The sequence below is a fragment of the Rhynchophorus ferrugineus genome, unplaced genomic scaffold, assembly GCF_030347505.1.
Source record: "Rhynchophorus ferrugineus isolate W39M unplaced genomic scaffold, kcgeb_rfMv2 rfM9, whole genome shotgun sequence".
NCBI lineage: Eukaryota > Metazoa > Arthropoda > Insecta > Coleoptera > Curculionidae > Rhynchophorus > Rhynchophorus ferrugineus.
This window is the reverse complement of record NW_027472588.1, coordinates 37,406,223-37,432,242: the sequence shown is the minus strand read 5'-3', so window position 1 is coordinate 37,432,242 and position 26,020 is coordinate 37,406,223. Positions and strand designations below refer to the sequence as shown.

The window sequence follows — 26,020 nt, the reverse complement described above, 5'->3', positions numbered from 1 at the left end:
GGAATCGGCAACACTGTTGTCATGTGAGATGATGGATGATGATGATGATAACGAGAGGATGATGGAGGTTTATTTCAATCTTTGTGTTCTAAAACTTATCCAAATCGTTCAATTATGTTGAGGTCCGGCGATGGTACCAACCAGAGAAGATGTTTCATGATGTTCTGATATTTCTCAAAATTGAATCATTTTGGCTGTGTATATGGGCGCATTATCATCTTGGAATATGGTCGTGTTTGGCAGAAATTTGCTGGTTATGGTAACAACTTCATTGAGTATCTCATATCATAAAGACTACATGCTTGACTGTGGGAAGGTTACTGTAGCTTTTTCATACATAAATTATATTCCGTTTGTAGGAAACAATGTAAAAATGTATCGAGTTCTGCCGTCACTTATGCAGTTGTAGTTTTGTGTCGTCTGGCCACAATCCTTTTTCGATGCACAATCCACAATGTTCGAAGGTTTCTGCCAGTTCTGTCACTCGTGAAATGAAATGGACACGCTTCGCATTGTTTACACGGAAACAGTGTTGCCAACATACCACAATATGTACTATATTGCATGGTATTCATATTATTTTGCTTATCCCCTGTATGTTAAAATCCAGAATATTATATTACAGTATTATATTGCTTTGTGTGGCGATTTAGTCATTTGGTAGAATACATTTTCATTGAACGAATAGAATCTATCATAAAAATAACCTAAGAATAATTACCAATTCAGTAAAGTAACGAAATATATTAAACTCTGGCAACGCTGTATTTTGAAGATCTATCTAATTCTTGAACCTTGTCTTGGCACTTTTTAATCTAAAGAGAGGGACTGTGTCAGTATTATTATAAATAATCTTATTTGTCAAGAAAAAAATATCAAGAGAGCGTATAAAGAAGCGACTAAACATATAAAATTTAATTAGCTACCGGTTTGTCTCGAGCTTTTAATTTTAAATCGGCTTATCTCCGTACCCGATATAAACATAAAATAAGGAAAAAGTCTCGGGCAATTGAAATAAAGCCGAGAGGAGAAAATCGAGAAAAAAAGTGCAAATTCCGCACGCCATCTCGAGGGAAAAAAACGAACGAAAGTCGAACACGGACGGCTTCGGAGAGACGTAAAAACGAATTAGAATATTCAAACGACGGATTAGAATACAGATGGAATAGATTTTTGCGATGGGCTGGCTGACTCGATCAGCGCGATTGATGTCCTCTTCTAATAAAATGTCCGCGGAATTGGTTTTCAACGAGGTGAAATTGTTATTTGATGATGCCGTGAAATCGGACAGTCATTAAAATATTTTAACGACCGGTGTATGGTTGAAATATCGTCTTATTATAGGTCTACAGGACATTTTATCGAACCGAAATAAGTGGGGAAGAAAATATGCCGATAGAGATGATTTTACTGCGGGCGTCAATGACACTGCAATGACTTGGGTTAGTCATTGAGTTCGAAGAGCAACATTCATCATCAACAACAACAAAAGAATTCATTTAAGTTGCGAATTCTAGCGTAGAAACAGTAAGCTGTATACACAATGGGTGAAACCACATTTGAGTATAACTACAATAAATAAAATGTTTTTAACACAAAAATTGAACCGACTTCAAAAAACACAAAAAGAAACGTTTTAAAGAAAAACATGTTCATAATAATTAACCCTATTTAACCTATCTACTACACATATTTTATATACTACTATATACACACAATTTAGCTTAATACCTACCTTTGGGTATATGGCAAAAAATTATATTATTATTTTTGTATTGTTTGGGCTCGGTCCCGACTTCAAAATGATAAGCAGATCTTTAGGTAGGTATTAAGCTAAATTGTGTGTATATAGTAGAATATAAAATATGTGTAGTATAGAGGTCAAATAAGGTTTTTGTTTTTCTCTTTAGTTGTTACAACGATTATTATGTACATATTTTATTTTAAGACATTTTTTTGTGTTAAAAATATAAGTTTGAATAACTTTTACCTTTTAGCGAGTTCTTTATTTAAATTTTGAAGCCGCTTCAATTTTTTTTTGTTAAAACATTTTATTTTTCTCTTTTTAGTGTTTTTAGTTTTTTGTTTTTGTGTTTGAGTGTTTTTTTTAGTGATCTTTGGTCAATAAATTAAGCAGTTATTTTATTAAGTGTTACAATGCGTAGGTCAAGTAAAGGTGCAGCCCGTATGAAACAAAAATAGGATTAAAGAAGCAATTATTGAAAATAAGGAACGCTTCAGGCGCCGGGGTCCGCTACCTAACCTTTGTAATTTGACAAATGTTCACTTTAACCACTACACCATAAAAGCAGTTGCCTGCAATATTTCTACGGCTTCTCATGCGACATGATTAGTGTTTAAAAAGCAAACTCAACAGCTTCTGCACTGAACGGCCGCCAGTCTTCCGTTACATCAGTCCAGCAATAACGTTATGCACAAATATCTGATTATTCTAGATAATAAAAATATGTGAAAACTTTGTATGTGCCTTTGAAATTTGAGGGTTTCCCTCGATTTCTCCCCCTTCCCGCCACCAGATCCTGACTTGGTTCTAATGGGACTACCTCGGAAGTGACCACCACTCTAAACGGAGAAATCGACGAACATATATTTAAAAAAATACAGTCGTCATAGAACCTCTTCCTTTTCTGAAGTCGGTTAAAAATGATTAATAGGATTTTATGTGTCATTTCGTTAATAATTATGAGCTATTTTTATAAATCATCCAAAAATTTTTTAACATAATGTGTGTGCATGGAAAAGAAATTGTATAGTGTATTCCTACCAAACAATAAATTTTGATTATAAGTAATTATAAACTTGAAGGTGAATAATACCAAGCCATGAAAACAGATTCCAAGTAGTATAAAAGCTCAGTTCAGCCACTGTTAATGTCTGATTAATACCTTTTAATTCAATGGCTGGCTCTTAATGGTATAGAATAATAAATTTATTGAATATTTCGAAAACTAGAACCAATTTTAAAACACACATTCAGTCCCCAAATTATCTTGTGAGATAAACAGATGTTTCTTAATGTATTTTAAATTCTCCTTTTACCAACGAAGATTTATCTGGACTGGACCTACAGTTTAACGTGGGCTCCGAACCACAGTCCTCAGCATTAAGCCTACCGACTGGGATCATTTTCCTTGTCGGATTTTACACTCTAGCCTAGGACAATCACAAATTTCAAAATATCACAAACATAAATTTACGACCATGCCCCGGTAGGATTCGAACCCGCGGCTATCGCAACAGTAGGATACAGCGGGCATAAACAGCTTTTAGTTGTTGAGATGCAAAAGGGTATATACTTGAGTTATTTAACAAACGTATTTCATTTCATCATTTTCTTTTTCAATAAAATTATATAATAGATAAATATTTGTACTTCGAATACTTATCAAAGGTGGAATCCCGGTATTGAAACATAGATTATTTACTATTTGCTCGTATGTTACACAAGAGTTTGATTTTTTGCGTTTCAATATTTATACTGATTTTTAGATTAGATTAGAAATAAATCAAACAAATCGCGTTTATTTAAAATAACCCTCTGCGCCAAAACTGTCGTAATTCGCAAAAAACTTTAAAATCGTAGATAGTGAGTTTGTTTTTCATAACGTCTGGCATTTTTTTGTCGTGAAAGCTTCCATGTAGAGTCAACAGGTATGATGATATGGAGCCAGGTTAGACAAACAAGATTGATACTTTATGTATTTTTGAACTTGAACAAGAACCTCCAGCTAGTTATGATGATCTTACTGTTGAACTTAATATATTCTTGATTATATAACATGGTTTAATCGATGTATTTATGTTCAAATTTCGGGTCAGACCTTCGAAACATGTATTTTGAACTCATGAACGGCTTCATGCAGTGTCGAATCAGGACTGTACAGCGGATGGCTGGCAAATGGTTCCATACCATACAGTAGGGGTGTCGGCAACCGAGAAAAATATCGATATTTTTTTAATTTAATTTAAAATAATTTTTAAAATAATATTATTTTGAAATATATATATTAATATTTTTGAAATCTTTATAGTCAAGTATCAAAATATACCAAACCTTCAAAATTAAGTACGAATTTAAAAGGTTTATTAAAAATAATGAAATGGTTTTTAATGTTGCGTTGCTCTAATGCCATTGCTGGTGACCGGCAATACCGAAAACATATGTCAGCAGACACGAAATTCTGTAGCAGTGCCTGCTAATATGGATTCTTTCGTCTTATTATGTAGCCACACCTATTCTGTTCGATATGGTTATATACTAACACATCTTTCTTTAATTTTCCGTTTTATTTGTATTTGAACAGTCCCTTTTAAAATGGAAATAGCATGGCTAGTGTTAGGCCACCAGGAATTCATCAACAACAACTACAAAGGTTGACAACGCCGGTGGATTGGTACCATACAGTTCCAGGCTATAAAAGACCATCACGACGACGTCTCGTTCTCTTTTCTTTTCTCCATCCCCTTGTAATAGTACCACTTCCACAGCGCTACCGTCTCCCGTCGATCACATGTATAATTTAATATTAAAATAAACAGTATTTCTTCAACCAGTGTTTTCAGTTCTCGTGCAAATTCCTTCCAGAAATAGTAGGGAGTGTTCTGACAAATAATCGCAGCGGCAGCCACACATTTCGACCGACTGACCGACCCGACGAACATTCCTACAAGAATTTATATAATTCTCTAAGAACTAGAAAGAGAAGAGTTTCAGATGAACTTCAAAATCACCAGGGAGTCAAAGGTATAACAGCAAAAAGAATTGACAGATTTATTACTTTTTTAATATCTTAAAGTCTTATTTTACCAACGAGGGTTTATCTGGACTGGACTTACAGTTTAAACGTGGGCTCCGAACCATGGTCCTCGGCATTAAGCCTAGTGACCAACTTAGAAATCATCCCAGAAGACATCCGGTCTTACCCAGCCTGGTTACTAGCGTGACTGGGATCATTTTCCTTGTCGGATTTTACACTCCTGCCTAAGAACAATCACACACAGCCACAAATGTTAAACAGCAGGGTTCGAACCGGCAACTAGATTTATTAGTTTTGGTTTTATGCTTTGGTATGAAAAATGTTTAGGATATATTTCGTTACATTCGTCTTTTTCTATGTATTATTTTAACGAAATTTGTTCTTATAACGTTAGTTTTATAGCAATCACGTTAAAAATGATTTATATGTAAAAACAAAACAAAAGTGTTATGTTCTGGCATGCTTTCTTTTACAAAGGACCTTAATCATACGATTCATAACTTGATCACCAATCTTCGATACGATTCTTAAACATAGGATCTTAGTACGTAGACTAGAAATTCTTTTTAAAAGTAAACAATTATAAACTTAAAGGAATAACTTATGAGCTGCTATCTACGTAAGTTCAGGATGGTTTTTCATTATGCTTGATGTACATAATTGAATTAATTATTGAACATGTTTTTACTTTCAAATCCTTTATCTTAATCTACCACTGAAACTGGCCATGTTAGTTTAGTCCATATTGGAGTCTTCGAAAAGAATAAGAAATAAGTAAAAATATATTTTTCACCTTACATATAAACTCGGGAGATCATATTCTATGTTTGTTTATTCTATTGATCTCGGCAACTTCAACATGATATCAACAAAACTATAAATATATATGTAGTCAGAAAGAAAAGCTATAAATAATTGAGATAAGGAAATTATAAATAATAACACACAAATTTATCGCAAAACATCAACATAGGTTTCCGTAAAGATTTTACAAATTAGTCATCGCCTATATATAAAGCCGATTAATTTATCTAAGGAAGAAGACTCCGCAAACCAAACAACCTCGTAAAATTGTGGACAATTCCCTGAAATTTCAAGATAATTTAATTGGAAGATATAATAACGGCTGCCAATAATTAGTCGTGAACGATATTAATTATGTCGAAATGTAAAACGTAAGATGCAAAAATATAAACATCGAATAAATGAGATAACATTTTTTATCGGGTTATTGAAAGCGATTGTTTTGGTTTCCATAATTCATTATTTTAATAAATATTAATCACTATTTACTTGCAAATGTAAATAGGATCGTAAATAGTGCTTAATTTATGATCGGTTGTATTGCCTATTAACGAGACTAATAATTTATTTAAAATTCATGTGGTTATTTTATGATACGTAATATTTCGGGGATGCAATTTGAACCTCGACAATTACAATACGTCATTGTTTACTGATCCTGCTGAAGACTTGGGTGATGTTCCAAACTTATAAGAACATGTGAAAGAAATGTGGTAAGTTCATAGTTCAAGACAAAGATCGTTCTACTAGGTTAAAAACATTTGAAGATTATAGATATATAGATTTATACTATTCTGAAAACGTAAGGTTTTGTATCTGAACACCTGCATTTTCTTGTTTTATCAAAAGAAAATAGTCGGCGAACGTCATCGTTTGCTGGTGAACTATAAGAATATATGAAAATTTGGCGATTTCAATGTTCAAGACAAACAACGTTTTCCTAGGTCAAAAACGTTTGAAGGTCTGAAGTGATTGAATGGAGGCCCATCAGTAGTTCAAAAATAATTGGCAAAAAATGTGAATATGAACCTAGTCGCAATTTGTGAACTATTACTAAATAGGATCGTAAATAGTGCTTAATTTATGATCGGTTGTATTGCCTATTAACGAGACTAATAATTTATTTAAAATTCATGTGGTTATTTTATGATGCGTAATATTTCGGGGATGCAATTTGAACCTCGACAATTACAATACGTCATCGTTTACTGCTGAAGCCTTGGGTGATGTTCCAAACTTATAAGAACATGTGAAAGAAATGTGGTAAGTTCATAGTTCAAGACAAAGATCGTTCTACTAGGTTAAAAACATTTGAAGGTCCTAAGTTATTGTCCATAATACCACGTGTTGGTGCAACAGCGTTATAGATTTATACTATTCTGAAAACGTAAGGTTTTGTATCTGAACACCTGCATTTTCTTGTTTTATCAAAAGAAAATAGTCGGCGAACGTCATCGTTTGCTGGTGAACTATAAGAATATATGAAAATTTGGCGATTTCAACGTTCAAGACAAACAACGTTTTCCTAGGTCAAAAACGTTTGAAGGTCTGAAGTGATTGAATGGAGGCCCATCAGTAGTTCAAAAATAATTGGCAAAAAATGTGAATATGAACCTAGTCGCAATTTGTGAACTATTACAAGCGATGGGAAAGATCCATAAGATGGGAGGATAGATGCCATATAAATTGATTAAAGCAAGTATACCTGCCATAATAAATTTATTTCTGAATGCATTAAAAAATCCTGATAAGGAAAAGTACATAAACGTCTACATCGGTTCTAGATATCGTAAAAATGTTGGCACATACCAGTTTTCATATATTCATGTATCAGATATATCAATACGACGTAGATTTAAACTGAATGAATTTTATTATCCGTATTTATTTTATAATCACTTCACTCATACTTCCATTCAATTGAAATCGTATATAATTTTAGAAAATAAAATATTTATAACATTTAATTTTGAAAAAGGATTGATTATGTAGTATTTATTATACATAGTATATTCAAAGTTATTTTGTACATACGTCATCTAAATTTGTGATATCAAAACGTTGCAGTTCAGTTTGGCTTTGGCATACAACAAAATTCTAATCTAAATAATATAATTGAACAAAAATGTTATCAAATATAATATATTTTAACATTATAGTACATCTAAGAACTACAGTTAATTATACAGCCACAATAGCTTATAGGTTAGAATTATAACCTCTTATCACTATTGCTTTCAAGAATTTTACGTACGCCTGACAACCAGACGACTTTGACAGGCTCATTCGTTTACGCGTTCGAACTAATCAGATAGCATTGTGTCTCTTTTTAACTAGAATAAAATGTGAAAGAAAATATTGTCTGATTCTGAAACGAATTTACAAATTGCGACAGGCAATACATTAAACATCTCGATGACGTATGTACAAAAAAACTTTGAATAGACTATATGTTATACTTGTTAATGTGATTTTTTTTATTTCGATTAAAACATCAGTCAGTTAAGTTTGTAGGGAAACACGTCAGCCAGCAATAGCCAACTCTTGATAATGGTTTATTCGACATCTTAAGAGACTCTCCAGTTAGTTAAAATGTTGGGTGTGCGACAAATAAAGTTAATAAAGTGGTCATCTGGAGTCCCTGAATATTTATTTACTGAATGCTAGTTAAAGGAAGAAAATATTCATTAAGTTACAATGTCTAATACCAATACGGAATCCATAAAAGTGCAATATATGTATCGGAATGATGGAACTGAATGTAGGAGTATAAATATATATATATATATATATATATATATATATATATATATATATATATATATATATATATATATATATATATATATATATGTTAATTGTAGGAAATATAAAATGAGTGTAAAAATTCACATTCACATTTTGCTCTTATTCTGTTAATATTGTAATTTTCTTTCCATTGTTAATTAAGTAAATTAATACTCCAGTTTATTTTTGAAACTATAGACGCTTAACAAATGATTAGGAATTAGACTTATTGAAAATTTGTAGAGCAGTATGTAGAAATAACTACAATCTCGAAAAGACTTTCAAAATAAAAAAAGACAAATATTAATTATCAAATTACTTTAGTTTTATAGTTGTTGAATTTATGTTTATTCTTTCATACTATTGATCTACCTGAATTATAAGGTATCAGAATAGCTATATTTGCAAATGTTAGAGTACTCCTCAGCAACAGTGGATAAGAACGAATAAACTTTACAAACAAATTACTTCAATTCATCAGTCATATGAAACTCAAATCCAAAAATCATGTTAAATAGAAACGACTAGAACTTTGTACGAGTAAAACTTTATCTGAATATAAGTATGGGGGCTGGGCCAGAGATAATCAGGAGAAGGCTACAATATTTGCAGACCATTTTGGGAGAATGTTACAACCCCATACAGAGGATGACGTCAAATCATTACCCTGCATAATTGGACAGGAAATGATGAAAATTCTATTTATCACTAAATCGCTTGAAGAAAATAAAATTTTGCAATATTTTTAGATGTTGCTAAAGCTTTCGATAAAGTTTGGCAAGAGGATATAAGATTAAAATCCTTCTGCATGACCAATATTCAAAAATGTTAGAGTTTCAAACAAGATGATGCTTCTCCTAACTTGGGGATAATACAAGCAGGTGTACCACAGGGAAGTATATTGAGACCTGTCCTTTTACTGAAGACTTGCCTATATATAATGAAAATATTGTTTTATAGCCATCGAAGAGAACAACACTAAATCAACTGACAAATTACAAGCATCTATTGCCGAGACAATGCTGGACAGAAAGTGGTGTATTAAAATGAATCGGGATAAATCAGTGCATATTGTTTCACCAAGCCATATGTTAAGAAAAGATGTGAAGAACTCATACTTAAGTACTGATTATTCGTTAGATATTCAGTCCTATTAGTATTATTGGACTTATGACGTTCTAGTCCAATAGAAATATTCCAAAACATGATGCTCCGAGCTATTGTTGATGCTCCATAATAAATTCGTAATGACAGGTAGAAACTGTCGATAACGTTAACGACTATGCTCCAAAGACATGAACAGAGACTCCACCAGTACATCAATGTTGAGGTTCTCCAGCTTACTAAAGGGAGTAAAACCATTTGATCTGGTTCGGTGAAGTTATTGGTAGAACTCAGTGCATATTAAAAACAGTGACATAACATAGATGTTAATAAAAATAATTATGATAAAAACTTATCAGTGTTAATTTACTAGATAGCTATAGTAAATTATTCAATATATATATATATATATATATATATATATATATATATATATATATATATATATATATATATATATATATATATTTAAATGAGACAAATAATTACATAATAATGTTGCTACGTCACGAAATATTCGCGTTGTACCCACTCACAGCTCATTATCCGAACCAAAATCGCAAAAACAACACCAAAATTAAACTCACCCTCTGATAATCCCTCTTGTACGGGTTATGTTTGTCGTCCTCCTCGTCTATGAAACGGACATTGTCGAGCGTAAAATCCTGAGTCGCGCCTGCTGCACCAACACCACCGACTACGCCACAGACGATCGGCTTCACGTCGGGAATACTCTGTACTGTCAACATCATGTCCGAGAGCAGTTCGTCAAGCTCGCGATGTTGATCCTCCGGCGTGAGAGGGGACGGTTGGGCGGTCGGTGGGGGACTGCCCGAGGCTGTGGTATTGGCGTTCTGCTGATGGCCTGCAAAGATAATTTCGTTAGAGATTTTAGCGTTTTTTCGGCACAAAACATAGCGCGTTTGTTCTGAACGCCGTGCTTTATGTGTATGCATTAGTACATATGCAACCTTAAAAAATGACCGTGTGCCACTAGGAGCCCATGATGATGTCATTCCCGAGAATATCGTGAACAAATTCCATGAAGACATTGCAAATTCTTTGTCGGATAATATCGAATAATTTCATGATGCTATCCGATCTACTTAGGAAGAGTGGTTAACAAGTTTAGGTAGATATAAGATAACTGAACACACTGAACAACCATAAGATAAATGAAAAAGAAATAGAGGCTCTATACCATGTGTACCGGAAAGTCATTACCGGTTTTTCTAAGAGATATCGCTAGGTTTAAGTATGCAATGTTATGATTAGACATGTAAGTTATTTTATCCTACTGATATCAAACTTTAAAGCTATACACATAGATTATTATATAGAGGTTTAACTTAAATATGCGAAACCGAGGAAATGTTTTGAGTAGTCCCACCAATGCGGGCACTGAGACCACTTATTTGATTGGTTCGTTTGAATTGCCCTACGAAGACATTTGTTCATTTCTCGTGATGCGATTGTTTGTTTCTATGATTTGTTTCAGTTAGTTTATGATGCCATTTTTTATATTCTTGGCACAGAATACATTTAGCATTTTTGTGACTTAATTATAATCACTATTATTTGATTATAATATATCTTTAGTCTCAAAAGTGTTGTATATCCAGTGTATGTGCGGAAATAAAAAACGAGAAATCGTTTTCCTTAGAAAAACCAGCCCAAGTATGTGTGTATGTGACTTATTATTAATTTTTATATATTATTAATTATACAATTATATATATATATATATGTATATATATATATATATAGTGTGTATACGTATATATATGTATATATATGTTATGTATGTATCTATGTATGTACGTTTTTTACAGGAATAAAACACAAGAAATTATGAAAATATTATCACAGTTTAAACCCTAAATGTGTCTAAATGGGGCGATGGCAAAATTACTTATTATTTAGATTATTTACTTAAACAAATATATATTTAACCGATATTGGTGGGATTTTTTGGTGTCTACACATGGAAAGAAAAAAGTAATTATTCAACAAGTATGTTAAAAAAATATATTAATATAAGATAAAATAATAACAATTTATAAACCAACAAGCTGAAACTGATTCTATAGACAGGATAGTATCTCATGAGTGTTTTATTCTATTGTTAATATAATTTTATTACATTGTTAATACTATAATTTATAATATTTTTTCTGTTCTTTGAAGTATCACTTTTTGGTATGTTTTCTACATTCCGACGAATATCATATACTTCATCCGTTTTAATTACCCGTCCCACAATTTTCACAATAACATTGTAAAAGTAATTATAACTTGCCTCAATATATTTTTGTGTTGAATAAGCCAGATAGGAAATGTAATACATTTAAATTGATAGCACTAAAGATTCATATTTCTAAAAGGAATACTTTATAAATACTTTATATTTGGAGATATGTTATGTTTATATGTTTTATATTCACTATATTCTATATTCTGTATATATATATATATATATATATATATATATATATATATATATATATATATATATATATCGAAGCCAACTATTTATATGGCATAGTCTTTATTGAATACGTATTATTAGAAATATGTGGCTTTAATTACATCTATTAGAGAAAACTGAAACAATCTTTTCACCAGCCTTATATATAGTTGGCACCTTTACAAATTGCAATTAAAATTAATTTTTAGATAATTTTAGAACTTTTTATAGCACTTTTGTGACCCCATTTTGGTAACTAATTAAGGATAAATTATCATTAGTTTACCCTTATCAAGGATAGCAAATATATTATTGGTAAAATATTTGTTAGTGATCTTCTAGGACTTGATGACCAATCTTTATAATAAGATGCAAGTTTTCGAACGCTCATTAGCTGAAACAATCAGGGGAATAACACTAGGTATTCACTAAGTTAATTCAATTTTGTTGTTTCATAAGAATAACTTGATTTTATGATTTGATATATGTAATATGACTGAAATATGTCAGTGATCTATTGAATAAACCTTCCACATTTTTAAAATGGGATAACAAACCTTTTTTTTCTTCGGTAAACCATTTTTTCCTCTCCGTATCTTAATACCTGAGACTGTTCAAAACGTTAAAAATAACAATAGACCTACAAAACATTATGTTCTCAACGAATTTAATATTTTCTGACGCACGACGATATAAAAAGAACATCATCAGAAGTTATCGCATTACTTTTCAAGAATCCCAACAACTTTCGCAATATATCGAAGTTTATACTCGTAATATTTATAAAGAATTTTTCGGTCTATTATTAACCCTGAGCTGTATACATAAAATTGTTCAGTTTTCTTCTAAAAGCACATGTTATTGCGAGGAAATTCGGTCGATAAAGGAACGCCAGGCATAAAATTCGCAGAAGATCGAAGGTCATCGGATTGTTTTGGTTGATTTAATTTAGCTCGCGGTATATTCAAATGGAATGCGAAAAATCCATAATAATTTATTATTGTTCTCCCATATAAATGGGAATTGGTAATTTGTTTCCTCGGACTTTTAGAGAATTTTATGCCGAAAGGTAATTTCGTTTCGTTTGTTTTTCTTTAATTAAATATTTGATCATTGCAAATTATGATCCCCAAGTATTTGCACTGTGAGGACAGACGAACGTTAAAACATTTGTAGACGATGTTATATTTGTAATAAAAATGTCTAAAAAATGCGCTTGCATATATTTTGGTCAGCGATATCTATTGGTAAAAAGGTGTCAATATAAACAATTGTTAATGTTAAACAACCTGTCCTAGCTGTTCGATGGTTTTGATATTTCCCCACATAAAATAGTAGTTTTTCATTTAGTATTATTGAGTTATTCAGTGTAAACAGACGCTAATGATGAAACATTCGCAACTGTATTTTCAACATGACTTTTTTTTGATTTGAACAAATATGCTGCCGAAGCCCATTCAAACACTTTTCAAAAATAATACTGATGCTGCCTCGACTTTATTTCAATGGCTTCATCTATTTCAAGTGGTGATTTTGATATCAATTGCAAAGAACGATCTGGATAACCAAAAAAGTTCGAAGACAACGAATTGCAACATTTATTGGACGAAAATACAACGAACAATTTCAAAGAACTATGAACCATTTTCAATACAATGAGAACAATTTATAGCTATTTTCACATGGAGATTCACCTATCGCAACAACCTTAAGCTCAAAAAGTCATGGGTTTATAGTGAGCAAGTTAACACCATGAATTTTAAGTCTTGTTATTATTTGGTAACATTAGAATTATCTTTTGTAGTTACATCTTTTCTAGAAGATAACTTGCTTGAGATTTGTATATTGAACATACTCAACTAAACTTGTCGCTCGTGTAATTCAATATTTTTGAAAATAGTTAGATTCAATTAACATGAATGGTTGTTATAGTGCGTCTAAATAAATATATTCTATGTATTTTAAAGAGCTGTATTTTTTTATTTCCAATTTCGTGTTTACTCTTCATTGCTTTATTTTACAGAAATTTTCTTATATTGAAATTATTTAATATGTAATAACTATTTACGATTATTAACTATTACTAACTATTTGCTATTAACTTTATTGACGAGCTGTATCAAACATCAAGGTTGAACCAAGAATGTGAAATAGAATGATTAAATGTATTCCTCTTTCCCCTCTGTATAAGCTTTTGAGTTGTCGTTTCTAATGAAATATTTTAAATACTCGTAAATCTAAATTTTGATAATTCTAATTTAGTTAGTTTAATGACGCAGGAAATAAGCTAATCTAGCTATATTTAAACGTAAACATAGTTTTGAAAAATAACAGGTATATTATTTTTACTTAGATCGCTATATATATATATATATATATATATATATATATATATATAGAAGTTGAGACCAGATACATATAGTTTAAGAATAAATATATTGTATTAAATAAACGTTTGAATGGATAAATATTGGAAGGACTAAAGTATTAGCAACAATATTACTTCCAATTATAGCTCTCAACCAAATCCAAATAAGTTCTGACGAATAATGGTAATAAGATAAATTGTCTGATCAGCAAGAGCTTTCATGTTCTTAAGATGGTGCGTATGGATAAAAAGAAATACTACAAATAAGACTAGAATCTGTTTAAAAATTAAAACATGTTTATTGGATAAAGAGGGAAAGAGAAACAGCGAACAAATAATGGAAGATAAACTGTACTTGAGGTAGAGAAGAAGACGAATTTTCTCCACCATTACTATAGCATGATGACGATTAATCTCATTTTATTTTAACATAATCAGCTTATACATTCTTTAAGGAAGCATTCTAGTCTAGGAAGTCGAAAAATAGATTTTTCTTATATTTTCAAAGGTTAACCCTTTAAAAATATGCTCGCAAGAGATTTTTAATTTTATTTAAATGATTTTTTATAGACTAAAATACCACAAAAATTTCAGATTATTTTTTTCCTGTTGTTCTGGTCTAAAAGCAGACAGTGGAATGCATGACGTATACCTAGTCGCGGATACTTGCCCTAGAGTGATGAGTTGGACCGGGTTATGTGGGACTGCCTCTGGGCTTACCATTAAACTAAACCGAAACCGCCTTACAGTTGACCATTGTGGGTCGTTACTGCTACTGCATTAAATTTGGGGATATGATACCCGCTAATCGGACAGCCGTTATTGGGCACTAGGACCCGGCGAAATAATAGATAGTGAAACTAACTATTGATTCGCCAACTTGAGTTAATACACGACAGGATGCTGTCGTATGGAGGCAAAAGTTAGGACTGCAGCGGCGGATGAGGCCGTTTCAGGCTGGAAAGGAAGTTAGCGGTGACGTGGTGCTCAGCTCCCAGCATGTCGACCAGTTCGCGAACAGGCGCTTTTTCAGAAGTACTTGAGCTGAGTTGGTGTTTGTGGCATGACTGAGATATGAAGTGCTTAAGTATGGAACCGAATTAACATCTTGTAAAATAAGCATTTGATGGAGATGGAAAGTCTGCTAGAAGGGCAGATCAGAGAAGATAGTAGTTTTGCTATTTCCGAACCTTTCTGGATTGTTTTCTGGATTTGGTAATGCCAACCGAACCGTCGGTCGAACTGGAGACATAGCACGTGGCCTTATCCAGCCATGAAATTGTTGCGTTGCCGATCTTAAGTTGCGAGACGCGCAGTACGTAACGGTTCTTCGGGAAAATGATGGCCTGAGTTTTCAGGGGGTTGATTTTAACATGGCCGCATGGTCAAGCTTCCCCTGTAAACGTTCTTGAATTGGAACCTCGAACCTGGAGGCCCTTTCGGGTTTTTTGCCGCGTCACCAAAAAAACTATATTTATCTCCGATATAATATAATTTTGAAGAGTCCTCTTAAAAATCGATTCGTTCAAGTTTCTATAAACTAAAATACCCCTTAATAAAAAGAACAATGAAAAGTCATTTAGAACTCAATGATGGAAAATGATGTACCTGCTGAAGAAATTCCACTATCCATGGACACAGTGAGAGGACTTGATACTGCCCCTGGTATATCCGGTTTCTTGGCTATTGTTGCGTATATACTTCCATCTAGTGGTCCAAAAGTATGATTAACGTCATCTGCAATAAAAATATTAAGCAAATAAATAAACAAGAAGACATAATGTAGTTATGGAACTATCTTCAGTGATTTTTTAGGAATATAATGAACATGTATACCGACTATTGCAGGATTAAATTATTATCTGTGCAAATAAAATTCCATGTTATTAGTAACTCAATACGACATCAGCGTGTAATGCAATTTTTACCTTTTATGGATATTTTTAACAAGTTTGTTTAATAATTCATGCAACAACATATAAAATAATCACTATAACCAGCGCATTTTACGATAACTTCAGAGGTGTTTAACCTCTTAATGCCGAAGCAATCAGAACTAATTGAATTTTATTCGAATAATCCTCAGATTTATATGTTTATGTTACAATTATGGTAAGAGTTCTTGGTTGGCTTTTTTTTTCATCGAAGTGATATAAAATGATGCCGTTTCATAAAAAAAAGTAAAAGCATCAGGAAATGCCTGCTTTATTAGTGTTTTCACCTAATTACTGATCGGTCTCTCCATTCGTACCGACAAACAATCCCTTTCTCTGTCCATGTACCGAACGATTGAACGGCTGAAAACGAACAAAACGTTTCTAATGTTGTTTTAATGACGTTGACACGATTCCGGTGCCATTTTCTCGACAATGTCGCATTAAACCCAAACCAATAACAGCACAATAAGATAAATGATATCATATTTCAATGCTGGAGAGCGAAAAAAATCGAATTCCGTTTAAATTAAAATACCCGGGTTGATGTTTAAGTCACGTTCGAGAACCTATTCTTCAACAACAAGAAGAAAACGTGCTCTGCTCTCAATATTTATTCACCGACAATAAAAAATGGACCTTAACCTATTACATAGATCTACAAAATAATGAAATTTCTTACGCATGGGTTTTACTTAATATATTCTAAGAAATACGATTTAAACTTATATTTAAAGATTTGCGAGGCCTATCAAACTTAGATCAATCTACCTGTTAAAAATAAGACAAAAAAATGTACATCTGGCTGTATGAAAACGTACTGGTACCACATGTATCATGTAACTCTTGCAGATATGTTCTGCAGGGTGAGTTTATTTTCTTTTCTTTTTTTATTGTGTGGAACCACCCAATAATTTATGTGTTACGTCTTTTTGTATGCTGGTACAGTGGTGAAAAAAGAGCAACGAAGTTTGCAGTACCAAGAATTTGGAGGGAACCAAGTGGTCATTACACAGGTTGTTATTATATTGGAAAACCAACAACTCTCTCAAAGTAGCCATCCATCACGGAGTTAATTTGTATCAGTATATTCCGAATTGTATCTGAACCAAAAATACCACACTTCGACAACTCTGAAGATCTCAATGAGTTCATAAGATACTTCTAAAAAATAAAGCAGATTTATTATATAAAACAACAGAATTTACTTGATATGATGTTCGAATATCCCATCAAAGAAAACGACACGAAGAATTTTCTTGTTTCTTCATTAAGGAAGACGGTATCTATTTTTGTCATGACGTTAAAGGTTTGTTTAAAGAAATAGGTATTCCTTGTCATATAACTGAATGGTGCCGTTTTATTGACAGTTCAACAAAAAGTCTAGAAGATACTATTACACAATTGAAACAAGTTTCTATACATTTCAGTACATCTCAAAGAAAATTGCGACAGTACTGAAATGCTATTAACTGCAATGCAAGTGGGAATTTATTGGAGGCTTCAAGATGGAGTGTTTTAAGTGGAATGCAAGGTGGATACACTAAATACTCTTGTTATTTTTGCCTGTGGGATAGTAAGAATGATGTAGCTCAATACCACCAAAAACATTACCCGGAACGTACCAAGTACGAAATAGAACAAAGCAATATAAAATGGTAAAGAATTGTCGATCCTAAAGCAGTTCCTTAGATTATGCTGTCCACTGGGATTTCCCATATGTTATGCACTACGGCATATACAGGTATTGGATTGCTTTCCATTTTTTGGGCGAGTACAGCTCGGGCGTGCATTATGTTCTTAATTATTCTTAATGATTGTTGAATGATTATTAATGAATGACTAAATAATGATTCAGAAGTCAGCAATAAAGTTCAATCTATAATCATAAATAAACCTGATAACATATTATATAAGCTGAAAAGGGTTTGTTCATTTCATTCAGCGTCTCATACTGTAGACCAAGATTTGAAAGAGCATTGCTTAATAACAATGTAATACCTAATTCATACTTAAAAATAGTTTAGATCTTGTATACTTGACAATATGGATGCAGAACGTTCAATACCGTTGGTTCAATAACGACAATTTTCTGCGAACAGTAATATATTTCCGCGTTATAACAAACACATGGACTGAAAATCCCCGCCATAACAAACAAAGTCTTACCCAGCCTAGTTACTGGCGTGACTGGGATCATTTTCCTTGTCGGATTTTACACTTTTGCCTAGAACATTCACAAATTTTAAACAATCACAAACATAAATTTACGACCATGTCCCAGCAGGATTCGAACCCGCGGCTATCGCAACAGTGGGAGGACTGTCCCATTGCCTTTACCACTGCGCCACTAAGCCGGCGATAAATAGATTGAGGTAGGTTATTAAGCTAAATTGTGTGTATATAGTAGAATATAAAATACGTGTAATAGACAGGTTAAATGAGTTTTTTGTTTATTTTTATTAAGTTATTACAACGATTATTATTATGATTTACTATTTTTATTTTAAAACGTTTTTTTTTGTATTAAAATTCTAAGTATGATGATTTTTTAATTTTTAGTGAGTTCCTTATTTAGTTTTTGAAGTCGGTTTAATTTTTCTTGCTAAAAATATTTTATTTTTCTCTTTTTAGTGTTAGATATTTACTAATTATAAAATATATTTACAGTCAAATATATCAAGAATATGATATTTTCTTCGGTGGCATATACATTTGAGATTATCAATTTTTTGGATAATTAAAACATAACAAATCGATAGTGCCGGCGAAAACTATCGCAAATTAATTCGCTTTCAAGGCGATATATAAATCATTCGTCCACGTCTGGGTCGTGATTGCATCCGATTTTTCTCTTATTAACTGGTAGTAGTGGGCGTCATGGTCGACTAACAACTATTGAATTATGATCGGCCATTTTTGCTCGTAAAACAAAAGGGAAACCGTTCGCCGAAGAACGAAGTGGACCCGATGAATTATCTTTTGTTCGAAACTTAACGAAGTAATCTTTCAACAGTTTACATAGGAGAAATGGGTCTACAAATCTATTCCCCGGAACTGCATGATAACTATGATGTTGTCCAAATAAATACTAGTGGAGAAAGAGAAAGGAAAGTGTCATTTTTGTAACAAAAAGAGACTGCATACATTAAAAAATTGTAAAGGCAAAAGCACCAGCTTTTTTTGGGGACTTTTTCATTGCGCTTTTGGAATTCTTAGCCACAATCAAAGCTAGACCTCGATCTTTCTACTATTGTGATGGTCGCAGGTTCGAATCCTGTTGGGGCATGGTTGTAAATTTATGTTTGTAATTATTTATTATTGTTACTAGCCAAGCCAATAACCAAGCTGGGTAAGACCGGATGTTTTCTGGAATGATTTCTAAGTTGCACACGCGCTAGTGCTTAGGTTTAACGCTGACGACCCTGGATCGGAACCCACGTTTTTTGGTCGCACAAAATGTATAAATGGAGTCATCAAGCAATTCATCCGTCAATGATAAGGACAGAAATTAATTATATAAACAGGTATGAATTTGTATTTACTGCATAATGTATTTGGTATATATTTTATTACTATTTTGAAGGTGAAATATTTATTAACTGGATTTAAATTATTTCAGACACACGGGATAAGTAGTTTGAATAAATAAAAGCTGATAAGTGCAAGATGATTTGGATGGAAGAGCCACAGTCGTTATAAGATGATATTATGCTATCTTTTCAAATTATAAAGTAAAATATAAACTTGCTAAGAAGTACATTTGAGATATATCTTGGAAACAATGAAGGAGTAACATCTTGAAACTAGTGATATATCTGCTGTCTAAAGAATAACATAGGCAAGGAACTCTTTTCTCTAAAACTGCTGTTTTTAATGAGTTTTACTTTGTATTTTAGGTCGAAGATATGGTTCTTTTTGGAAAGAAGTTAAGAAGCGATTGTTGAGTATAGTGCGTTTAATGGGTGGTTATTTTTATATGTTGATTTGTTCATCACATTTTAAAAGTTTGCATTGTTTTAAGAATTAGGTAAAATTAGTTGGTAAACTTACTATTTTCATGTTGTTAATAATTATTTTATATGAGGTTAACATCTTTTAATTATTATGTTATTAAACATCTTTTCTCTCACCAGTTGTGAAATACATTTTCCATATTATTTCACAAATTTTATACTATGGAGAGTATCAATAAATGTAATTACCTTCAATGAAAGATAAGAAAAACAATTCATAATTTTGACACGTTTTTTTTTTGTAATTACCATTTGCAAGATAGAAATCAAATTTAAATATCAATATAAATATTTTAATTTTTCGTGTTTTTTATGAAGTTTTTATATAATTATATGAATTATTATTAATCATTAATAGATATAAAACACATATTCTTCATTCAAAGACATCTTTATAGTAATAATTAAATTACAAGGAAAAACAGGGTTATTTTCTCGAAATTAAAACATATGTCATTCATAATCCCCCCAATTTTTCCCACGTTCGCTCAAATTTGTTGGCCAGATCCGCGGCTCCTGGCACTGCGTTCTGTTCAGCGCCAAGCGCTGAAAATCATTGTGGTGAACACTGAGACTAAGCAAAGTGCATGCCCACTACGACTTTGAACCAATTTCGAAACCTGTTCATCACGAATGTTCGCCAAATTCAGTTCTGCTCATGCGCATTTTCAATTTTCCATTATACCTCAATCGAATATTCTGCAGGATGATGTCAGTATATCCAAGTACCGATAACGTAAAGGAGTTTCTTTCTTGAGAAAAAAAAAACAATACAACAGTTAAAACATTGATATTTTTTGTTAGGTAATGTTTTCAAATTATAACGATTATGAACAGCATTAAAAAAACAGTGAACAAATCCAACCTTTTTAACATGTTAGATTCTCAATCAAACTTCGGCAACCCACCAGACCTTTCGTTACGGAGCTTCTGTTGATTGACGCCCGATCGTTATGCAATAGGAAACGTATTTAATAATCCATTAACAAAATGCTTGGAGTAAAAAGCACCAACACAAACGAACAAAAGACGACGAACGGATCTCGAGACTCCGTCTCGGTTATATCACGCCTGTTGTCTCGGATTAATATTCGGGCCCGCTTATTAGTCATATAAATCGTTCGGAAAAGAACCCGACGACCGCCAAAGTTGGGAACGAAATTATCTGTCGATTGACCTTGAGAAGATCGGAGTCTTGTGGCGCCGATGGTATTACCTATAATCTCCGGAGATTTCTGTGCATGGGCTATTACGGGCAACCGCAGAGTTTGATCGATGATCAATGCCATCGGTCTCGATTTATATGGCTATGGGGAATTTTAGCGACGACATTAATCAGCCAACTTTGGTCTAATAACAGTTATGGGTCTAATTCTAAAAAAAGAGACATATAGAGTTCATATAAGTTATTAAATTATAAATTCAACTTGTCAAGAGTTTACTGATTATGTGCAAAATTAATTCATATATGTAAAAACGAGTTTTAACAGGTCAATTGAAAAGTCCCCGGCCTGACACATAGATGGCGATACTAGAATTAAGTCCATATGTTTTTTAGTTAAACCTAACCCTCAAAAGATGTGTGTTTAAATTTGACAGCTGTCGGATCATTAGTTTGTAAAGTATACCATTTTGAGTGAAGCAACTTTTGTTATTGTGAAAAAAAAATGGATATAAAAATTTTAAAATATTGACAATATTGGTTTTTGAATGGAAAAAATACAGTTGAAGCAAAAACGTGGCTTGATGACGAGTTTCCGGATACTTCCGAGAAAATCAACCATCAAGGATTGGTATGCTTAGTTTAGACGTGATGAAATGAGCACCGAAAACGGTTGAACGCACTGGACGCCCAAAAGAGGTTGTTACCGACGAAAACATTTTAAAAATCCACAAAATGATTTTGAATGACCGTAAATTGAAATTGAATGAAGTACTCTACAGATATCAACGTGTACATCATAGCATTCACGAATATTTGGGTATGAGAAAGCTCTGTGTAAAGTGGGTGCTCACTTTTGACCAAAAACAATGACGGAGCAGTGTTTGAAGATGATCAAGCGTTGTAAACCCGAGTTTTTGCATCGATATGTGACAATGGATGAAATATGGCTTCATCATTTCAATCGACTGCACACGATGAAACCCCTTCAAAGCATGGGAAAATGCAACAGTCGGCTGGCAAGATTATGGCATCTGTATTTTGGGATGCGCATGGAAACATTTTCATTGACTACCTTACCTACCAGGAAGGGCCATTAATAGCGACTATTACATAGCGGTATTGGACCGAAAAACGGCCGCATCTGAAGAAAAAGAAAGTGCTGCTTCACCAAGACAATGCACCGTGAGACAAGTCAGTGAAAACGATGACAAAAATCCATGAACTTGGCTTCGAATTGCTTCCTCGTCCACTGTATTGTCCAGATCTGATCCCAGCGACTATTTCCTGTTCTCAGATCTCCAAAGAATGCTCGCTGGGAAAAAATGTTCGTCGAATAAAGAGGTGATCGGCGAAACTGAGGCCTATTTTGCAGCCAAGGACAAATCGCTCTAAAAAATGGTATCGAAAAATTGGAGAGTCGCTATAACGAGTGTATCACCCTTGACGGGAATTATGTTGAATAAAAAAACTAATTTTGCCAAAGAAATGTGTTTTACTATGGTAGGCCGGGGACGTTTCAATTGACCTGTTATTTGTTTATATTTTCTCGATATTTTTTTCTTAAAACACAAATAGATATTTACCATTCGAGTACGGTACTTGAATTCATACTAAATTCGATAATTTAGATCTATGACATACATGTTTGAACGAGAATATGTATATAGTAAATTAGAGTTTATCCAAAGTAACAGTGAACTCACGTCATCAAGATGTATTGCCTATTGCATTTGGTAAATTCGTTTTAATACCAGACAATATTTTCCTTTTAATTTAACATTAGTTAAAAATAGATACAATGCTGTTTGGTATATTCGAACATGTAAGTGAATCATCCTGCAAAAGTTATTCAGTTGTCAAATTCAAGTTCACTGTCGGCCACCGAAAAAATATCAATAGATCGGAGAAAAAAGAATACCTTAAACTTTTGAAATACCAACCTAAAAGTTTTATTAAAAATAATTAAATGATTTCTTTATAATGATTAAGGTTTGGTCTGATAGCTATTGTCTTTATTCAAGTTTGTATATCCCAAAACCCACTCGATATTTTTCCAAAATAGCTTTGTCGAATGGTAAACACGTAGTAACATAAACGTTGACTGGACTTGCGTGTATATCTTACTTATTATATTTTAAATTACTATTGTATACAAGAAAATTGGGCGAACAATAATGTTCGATGTCTCCGAGTACCTAAGTGTACCAGTATGTAATAAAATAACGTCTACAAAATTATTGTCGTTAATTGAGTATACGAAAGTTAAGAGTAGAAAAAATATTAGTTTTATATAATCTAGCTTAAGCAAGTCATAAACAAATAATACCATTTAAAATAAGCATAATTGACAAAAACATATATCTTTGTACAAGGATCTTCCATCAGGTTAATTCTCGAACAAATGACACTTCTCTAAGGGTTCTTTCTTTATATCCAAGAACTTGGGACATACGTAAACATTCCAACACAACCATGCAGGACATCGCCCATATCAAGCGAAAAAAAGATATACGTATACAAGAAAAAAAAAAGAAAGTCTTACGTAATTCTCGACATTCATTACTTTTATTGACTGGAACCTATTCAACACTTTTGGAAATTTGATGATGCTGTTGTCATATCCCAATTGTTAATTTTGGTTTTAAAGATTTAGAAGTTAAGTACAAACTAGTTAAAGTACAAAGTATGGTTTGGAGGACATCAAAAGTTCGAAGACAATGTTTACATGTGCTGAGAAATATCTAAAAGGAGGAAAAATGGCTACAGCATCCTTTCAGCATCGCGTTTTTATTTATAGTAAAGCAAAATATGTATTGTCTGTGGTGTATTGTGACTGTTACGACTAGTGTTGGGAACCATCGACTGAAATCGACCGTTTAGTAATTGACTACTTTTTACTATCCACTGTTTCAGTCGCTATTTTTGGTTCGACCGATTTTACTACTTTTTACCAGTGACTGTTTCATTCGACTGTTTTCAGTCGTTATTTTCGGTCCGACTGATTTTGTTCGTGTGTCGATTTGTTCGTGTGTCTTTGTCGTGTACTCGACTGATTTTTAACGTTCTGGCTCGCCGCGACCTTGACAAAAATGTACCCTATTTATGCTCACATAGATTTATATGTAAAATATATAGTTTATATATTAAAATAAGCATAATTAACAAAAACATATATATTTGTACAAGGATCTTCGATCAGGTTAATTCTCGCATAAATGAAACTTCTCTAACGGTTCTTTCTTCATATCCAAGAACTTGGGATATACGTAAACATTCCGACACAACCATGCAGGACATCGCCCATATCAAGCGAAAAAAAAGACATACGTATACAAGAAAAAAAAAGAAAGTCGTACCGGTACAAAAACGGCATTGCCCGGAGCCCCTGCGACCGTTTGAATTCAATATCGGTTGGTTCCGCTAGGAGCTCTTTTCGTTCTTCATCATCTCGCCATATTCCATATTTAAACTACTAATTGACCACCATATTTGGACGGATTCTTTTCACCGGTCGCACAAAATACCTTCTTCCGTTCGGGACGGACGGACACCGTGTATATAGATCGGATCGCGGATTAATATTCGAGCTGTTGAATAATACAATCCGAACAGGTAGCCGGTGAAAATGATATCTTCATTATGTTTCGGATTATTATTGAATCCATTTTTTTTTCATCTCGAATGCAAAAGAAAGGCGTTTTATAACCAACCAAAGTCAGTATTATTACGTATCAAAGAAGGTAATTTAACGAAATACATTGGATTTACGAGAAGTCATTGATAGTGTCCAGTCCAATTGTACAATATATTTAATTTTTAATGAAATAATTTGTAATTACTTTAAATATTTGTGCTAAAAATGTCCTCATCTATCACATGCTATTATGGAAGAAGAGATTTTTCGTTGGATTTCATATTTGTAAATTGATGTTCGACGCCAATTTCAAAACTATGACGGGTATAAAGGTATTTAAGGAAAATGTGACTATATTTTTGAGCAATGGGAAATCTCCTCACTCTAAACTTGTCGTTGCAGTTATGATAAATAATATCTATATAATATAATATATATTATAATAAATAATAATCTTAAGTGATGCTAGTGCAGAGCTAATAAAATTGTACTGTTAAGATAATAGGTATAGAGAAACGATACCAAGGACTACAGATGATTATCGTTGCCTCACACAGGTTGAAAAAATGCGTCATATTATGACTTCGTAAAGAAAAGAAACTATTATGTCATTACGTGTATTTTGAAAAAAAAAACGAAGTATAAATGTATATAGTCATTAAACAACCTAACCAAACGGTTAAATTTGATAATTTTGACATTTCTCTACATAAAATAACGTGTTTCCATTTAGTAATATTGAGTTATTTAGTGTATACACACACTAATCATGTAATGTCAAAACTAGATTCTCGACATTCATTACTTTTGTTGTCTGGAGCCTATTCAACACTTTTGGAAATTTGATGATGACGCTGTTGTCATATTCCAATTGTTAATTTTGGTTTTAAAGATTTAGAAGTTAAGCACAAGCAAGTTAAAGTACAAATAATGGTCTGGAGGACAAAACAAGTTCGAAGACAA

At 32.6% G+C, this 26,020-nt stretch overlaps 1 protein-coding gene across 30 annotated transcripts in view; it reads right to left on the bottom strand.

The window, feature by feature from the left end:
• The window catches only part of by (focal adhesion protein tensin), a 449,419-nt gene that overhangs the window by 31,548 nt on the left and 391,851 nt on the right, over nucleotides 1-26,020 (bottom strand). For all 30 annotated transcript variants that reach the window (XM_076414748.1, XM_076414751.1, XM_076414757.1 and 27 more), the window contains 2 exons: nucleotides 15,917-16,045; nucleotides 10,061-10,338 (listed from right to left, as the gene is read on the bottom strand). In XM_076414748.1, the coding sequence (XP_076270863.1) occupies nucleotides 10,061-10,338; nucleotides 15,917-16,045 (407 nt within the window). The remainder of the gene's footprint in view (nucleotides 1-10,060; nucleotides 10,339-15,916; nucleotides 16,046-26,020) is intronic.